The 6000-nt window shown below is 43.2% G+C and overlaps 1 protein-coding gene across 1 annotated transcript in view; it reads left to right on the top strand.

Annotated features, from left to right (window-relative positions):
- Nucleotides 1–950: 950 nt before the first annotated feature.
- Nucleotides 951–6000, top strand: part of LOC144599433 (melatonin receptor type 1A-like) — a 69453-nt gene continuing 64403 nt past the window's right edge. Inside the window, exon 1 of the mRNA XM_078410329.1 lies at nucleotides 951–1402. Coding sequence (XP_078266455.1) covers nucleotides 1219–1402 — 184 coding nt within the window. The 5' untranslated portion in view covers nucleotides 951–1218. The remainder of the gene's footprint in view (nucleotides 1403–6000) is intronic.

The following is a 6000-nucleotide window of genomic DNA, read 5'->3' as shown; positions in this document are numbered from 1 at the left end:
GCTAAATGATGAATGTGTAGGAAGGAACTGTATGCGCTGGTCCACAGCGAAGATAGACACAACATGCTGGATGGAGCCAGGCACCATCTGTGGAGAAAAGGAATAGGTGAGGTTTCGGGTCGGGACCCTTCCTCAGACTGTGGGTGAATGTAAGCGCCAATTGTCAAAACTGCCGCAGTTTGTTTTTGATTTATTGCATCCTCGGGAGAAGATTCGCCAGCTTCCGATTGCTTTGCTCGCCATTTCGTTAACTTGGGGAGAGCTGAACGCGTGTCGCCACTAGATAAATCATTTATCACCTGTTTGATTTGTAGCATTTGGCGAGTTATACAAAATGAACGGATGACTGACTGGACCAAGGGTGTCCGTACATCCATTAATCTGCTCAGCTGCGAAGGAAGCGTTTAATTGTTATCCTCGTTCCCTGGGTGGAAACTAGACCATGTCATTTTGCGTGTCTATTTCATGATTCACTGACTCCTGTAACAAATGGGATACCCATCAAAATAAATCAGTAATGCATGAAATGGAAACTTGCTCAAAACAAAGGCAGATGTGAATGAATCAAGTAAATGTATTGACCCGTTGGATCAATGGACGAGATTAAGCGGTGGGACATATGCACATGTATGAATGCTTGCATACGTGTGTATGTATGGATGTATGAATGAATGGATGAATGAATGAATGAATGAATGAATGAATGAATGAATGAATGAATGAATGAACAGCCGAATGAAATGAAGGACTGGACGAGTGAATGAATGGGTGGATGAATGAAGCAGACTCCGACTCCGGGCCGGGGCAGTGCTGGGTGGGCAGTGAGCTTTGAATGGTGTAATGTGACAAGGAAGCGAAGCCGGCGCCGCTGCTGGTCTCCGCCAGCCAGCAAGGGGCGGTCGCTCACACACGCATCAGCTGACCAACGCTAAAATGCCACGAACTAACAATGTGATGGGGATGGGGAGACCGAATGATATAAAAGTCTTGCGTCTGACGGATTTTTAAAATAAATATTTTTTTAAAAAAAAGTTAGATCGCTCTAGTTTAAAACAAAATATTACATTTAAAAAAAAGTTTGATCATGATGGAACCAGATGGAGGTTACCTTGGTCAGTTCCATTGCTGGTGACCAATTTCGAGTCTGGGATTGAATGGTTGACTATTTTTTGCTCTTACAATCTAAAACTTGCCGTGCCAAGGCGAGATCCAGCCATAATGAACGGGAACATAAGCCGTCTAAATAATTCCAGCCTGGGACCCGAGGCGTACAATTTCGATCGTCCGACATGGGTAATGAACTCACTGGCTGGGCTGCTTATATTCACCATCGTGATCGATATCTTGGGCAATCTACTCGTCATTTTGTCCGTTTACAGGAATAAAAAGCTGAGGAACGCCGGTGAGTCGCAACATCACGTCTTATATGTGTAACTGTGTTTCGTGTTTGAAGCGTTAATTTGTATCAGAGCCATGCAGCCAATATTTCAGCCAGTTCGGGGGATGAGAGGGGGCTGGTGTTTGGTGGATTTGCTGTGTTTCCCAGGACTCTGTCAGGGGAAGGGCTGCTGTGTTTGTACAGGCAACGAGAGATCACCGGGTCATCCCGACCCCCCTTCCTCATCTGTGCAGCCGCCAGATGTAAATTCGCGGCGGTGAGTGGACGATGATCAATCAGCCTGGTCTCTGGGTCATGTTGCCACGGACTCAGTGCAGGCGTCCAGTGATACAGCACAGGGTGATCCCACTCGGCCCATCGTGCCCCACTCCCTCCTCATCCACCCCCTCGCCCATTCTCCGTCTATTTACCCCAGCCCTCTTTTAAAATCACGAACGAGTCGGTTCCCACCATCTTTCGGGGCGAGACATTTTCGTTTTTTAAAGGGAACTTTCTCTCTCTCTCTCTCCCCCCCTCTCTCCCCCTTCTCTTTCCCCCTCTTTCTCCCCTCTATCCCTCTATCTCCCCTCTTCTCTCCCCTTCTCTCTCCCCTTCTCTCTCCCCCCTTCTCTCTCCCCCTCTCCCCCCTTCTCTCTCCCCCCTTCTCTCTCCCCCTCTCCCCCCTTCTCTCTCTCCCCTTCTCTCTCCCCCCTCCTCTCCCCCCCCTCTCTATCTCCCCTCTATCTCCCCCTAATTTCTAATGATCTAATTTCATTCCAAACCTCATGTGTGAGGGGTTGCTGAACCTTGACGCGGCGCAAGGAGAACCCAGTGGGTCTGTGTGTGCGTGTGAGTGAGAGAGGGATGGGTGAGATAGTGATCGCTTCGACATTAAACCATATATCTGAAGCCGTTTTATTGGTGACTTTACTCTCCAGCGACTTTCCCCCTTGCAGTGGCGATGAGATCGATTCTAAAGTTGGTTGCACCTGAGCCCGACGTTCCTGCACCGACCTTGACCGAGTTACAACTTTAGACAGACGTTGGACCTCGGTCAATGTGCAGTAACTCACAACTTTAGCCAAACAGAATACATTGCCCGTGAAATGATGACTTAGGCAGAACTCTCCTTTCACGGTGCTAACTACAGAACAGTGCAAAGAGAGAGAGAGAGAGAGAGAGAGAGAGAGAGAGAGCGAGAGCGCAAAAGGCAGAAGTAACTCGTGTAGGAAGGGAGATGGTGATTTAAGGCAAGGATAGACATAACAAGCTACAGTAACTCAGGCAACATCTCTGGAGAAAAAGGAATAGGTGACGTTTTGGCTCGACACCCTATTTTGCCTATCTGCTGGAGTAACTTAGCGGGTCAGGCAGCATCTGTGGAGAGAATGGAAAGACAACGTTTCTGAGCGAGACCCTTCTTCCCACTGACTGACTTTGGAAGGATGGGCTTTCATTGATGCTCATATCTCCTGCGCTTTTTCAAAGAGCACAATTGCAGTCGGCTTTGGATCCAGTTATTTTAAAAAGTACAACGGAATTACCACTCTCACGTAATCACTTTCATTAGGATACGATGTGGGAAATGTAAAGAAAATCGTTACACACATTTCAGTGTACCGTGGAGGAAAAGTTTAATGGCACGTTCCTCTCTGGAACAACACACCGTGTTCGCAATTTTGCAATTCCCATGCCTTTCTGTAATCTTGCAAATCTTTTTAGTGTGTGTAGTCATCTGCATATATAACTGTTCAGTTTTTATTCATAGATAATGAATGTTGATGGCATTATTTTTCCTTTTTCAGTGCAGCTATAAATATTTCTTGAATAAAATTCTTCTCTGTGGTGATGTTGATCTCAAGTGAAGTTTGTGAAGAATTCATTGGTAAAAACAAAGCTGCTGTTAAGAAGCGCTCCCTCTGGCATACGCTGGATGGCCATGCCTTGTAAATGTTGCAGTGTGCATCCAAATATGTCTTCATCATTGATAGAATCAGTGTCCTCACACGATATCATTCCATACAATATTCCAGGATTAACCTTGACATTTCAAATTTTATTCAATATGCGTTTGATTTTTTTTTTTAATCTGCAAATTATGCAATAAAGAGTAATTGCACGAAGGATGTCAGAAAGGGGGTACAAATAACTCTTCCAAGCTTGACCAAGATGAATCAATATGCTTTTTGGGGGCATCTCCACATATACTGTATTGGCATCATTAAAAACCAATTTCACAATCTTTCCCATTCAGTAGATATGACAGGAAATTACTTATTGCCCCCAGAATGACCAAAAACATTTAAAATCTAATATTTTGGCATTTACTAGGCAAAACACAAACTTGATGGATTTTCTAATTTACTGATACATCAATGGATATATCATTTACTGATTTACTAATTTACTAATTTACTGATTTACTGATTTACTAATTTACTGATATATCAATGGGTCAAGAATGTAGCTTACCATTGCTTTTTCAAGGCAAGTTATGAATGAGCAATAAACGCAGGCTTTGTAAGTGGTCTAAATGTCATAAATGAATAATGAAAGGAAAAAAAAACAATATTTTGTAAAATTACAGATTTCCTTTACAGAAATGTGATGGTGATGGCAATTGATTGAAACCAATAGAGATATTTCAAAGAGCAATGAATGCATATTTCATCGGGTTTACCCATGCGGAGATGGAAAAAAAGCAGTTCTGCAGTTTTGATAATGCAGAGAGTAACAATCCATAGATTGGAGGCTGATATTTGATGCTGTGTGAATTTAAAAGGAGCAGAGGGAACATTGCCAATGAGTTTAAAAAGAGCAGAGGGTCCATACTCCACCACCTCCAGTTTGAATTCCATTTGGAATATTTTGGAAGACCAAGAACCAGAACCAAGTATCAAAAACACTACCAATGATTTTGAAAGGAGCATGAACAAACGTTTGGTTTAATCAAAGACTCAGGGAATTGAGAAGTTCCTTCAGGCTAGGTAAAAAAGCAAGTAATCTAACAGTAACATTATTTGAAGTACTGAAGCACAGTGAAATTATTTGAATTACTGAAGAACAATAATTATTAAAGAAGTACGGCATATCTGCATTACAAAGCTGCCAATACAGTATATGTGGAGATGCCCCAAAAGAGCCTATTGATTCATCTTGGTCAAGCTTTGAAGTTATTTTATCCCCTTCTGACATCCTTCATGCAATTACTTTTCATTGTATAATTTGCAGATTCTCATGCGCATGTTGAATACAATTTACAATGTCAGGGGAATAGATGGTTAATCCTGGAATATTGCACACTGACACACAGATATATCAGTAAATTAGAAAAATCCATTGAGTGAGGACACTAATTGTACCAAGAATGAAGACAGTTTTGGATGCACACTGCAACATTTACAAGGCATGGTCATCTAACGTATGCCAGAAGGAGCGCTTTGTAACAGCAGCTTTGTTTATTCTCTTGCTTGAGCTTACTAGTCAGAGGCACAGCAGAGCTCATCATACCTGGGAATGCATGCAACTTGAGTGCCCAGGAATGAAAAAAATCACAAAAACTGGTGAACATTGCCCGGTCCATCGTGGATACTGACCACCCCACCATAGAAGGGATCTACAGGAGGCTCTGTCTCAAAAAGGCAGCCAGCATCATCAAAGACATTCACCAGCCTGGCCACGCTCTCATTTCACTCCTACCACTGGGAAAAGGGTTTAGGAGTCTTAAAACCATGACCACCAGGTTCAAGAATATCTTCTTCCTAATATCTCTCTTCCTCAGGGGGAATTCAGCAGGTGAGGCTGAATTTGTGGAGGGAAATGGACAGACGACATTCAGAACATCATTTGTTTGTTTTTCACCACAGATGTTGCCTGACCTGCTGAGTTCCCCCAGCGGTCTGTATATTACTAAAGATTCCAGTATCTGCAGTCTCTTGGGTTTCACAGAGAGAAGAACTGTCAGTATGACAGATGAAGGGAAAACACCAGTTTGTGAAAAAAGCTCTTCAAGAGAAAGATCTCGACCTGTAACATTGACTTCTATTTTCCTCCACAGATGCAGCCTGACCCACTGATATGCTGCTGTGTTTGTTTGCTTGTTGCTCCATGTTCCAGCATCTTTTGTGTCTCCAGAAGAACAAATAGGTGTTTCTGTGGTTGCACAAGTGATTCCAGCATAGTACCTCCCTCCCCTGGTGCCAGGGTGAAGGATATCATTGAGTGATTTCAGAAAGTCTTGGAAGTGGAAGGGTGAATACACCAGAAGTCATGGTCCATATCGTTACTCATGATAAAAATGGAAAAATGAATGAGATCCTGCAAGCAGGTTTAAGGAGTCATGGAAATGATTTAAAAACCAGGAACTCAAAGATGGTAACTACACTAATGGACTATTCTATAGGCCGTCAACTAGTGGGGAGGATAATGAGGAGCAAGTTTGCAGTGAAATTATCAGAGAGTTCAAAGGCTAATTGTAGAAGGGACTTTAATTATCCAGGTGTGGCATAGTGGTGGAGTGGTAGAGTTGCTGCCTTACAACACCAGAGACCTGGATTCAATCTTGACTACAGGTTTGTCTGTACGGAGTTTGTACATTCTCCCTGTGGCCGCGTGGATTTTCT

Source organism: Rhinoraja longicauda, chromosome 1 (genome assembly GCF_053455715.1).
Source record: "Rhinoraja longicauda isolate Sanriku21f chromosome 1, sRhiLon1.1, whole genome shotgun sequence".
Lineage (NCBI taxonomy): Eukaryota > Metazoa > Chordata > Chondrichthyes > Rajiformes > Arhynchobatidae > Rhinoraja > Rhinoraja longicauda.
This window is presented reverse-complemented; position numbering and strand designations above follow the sequence as displayed.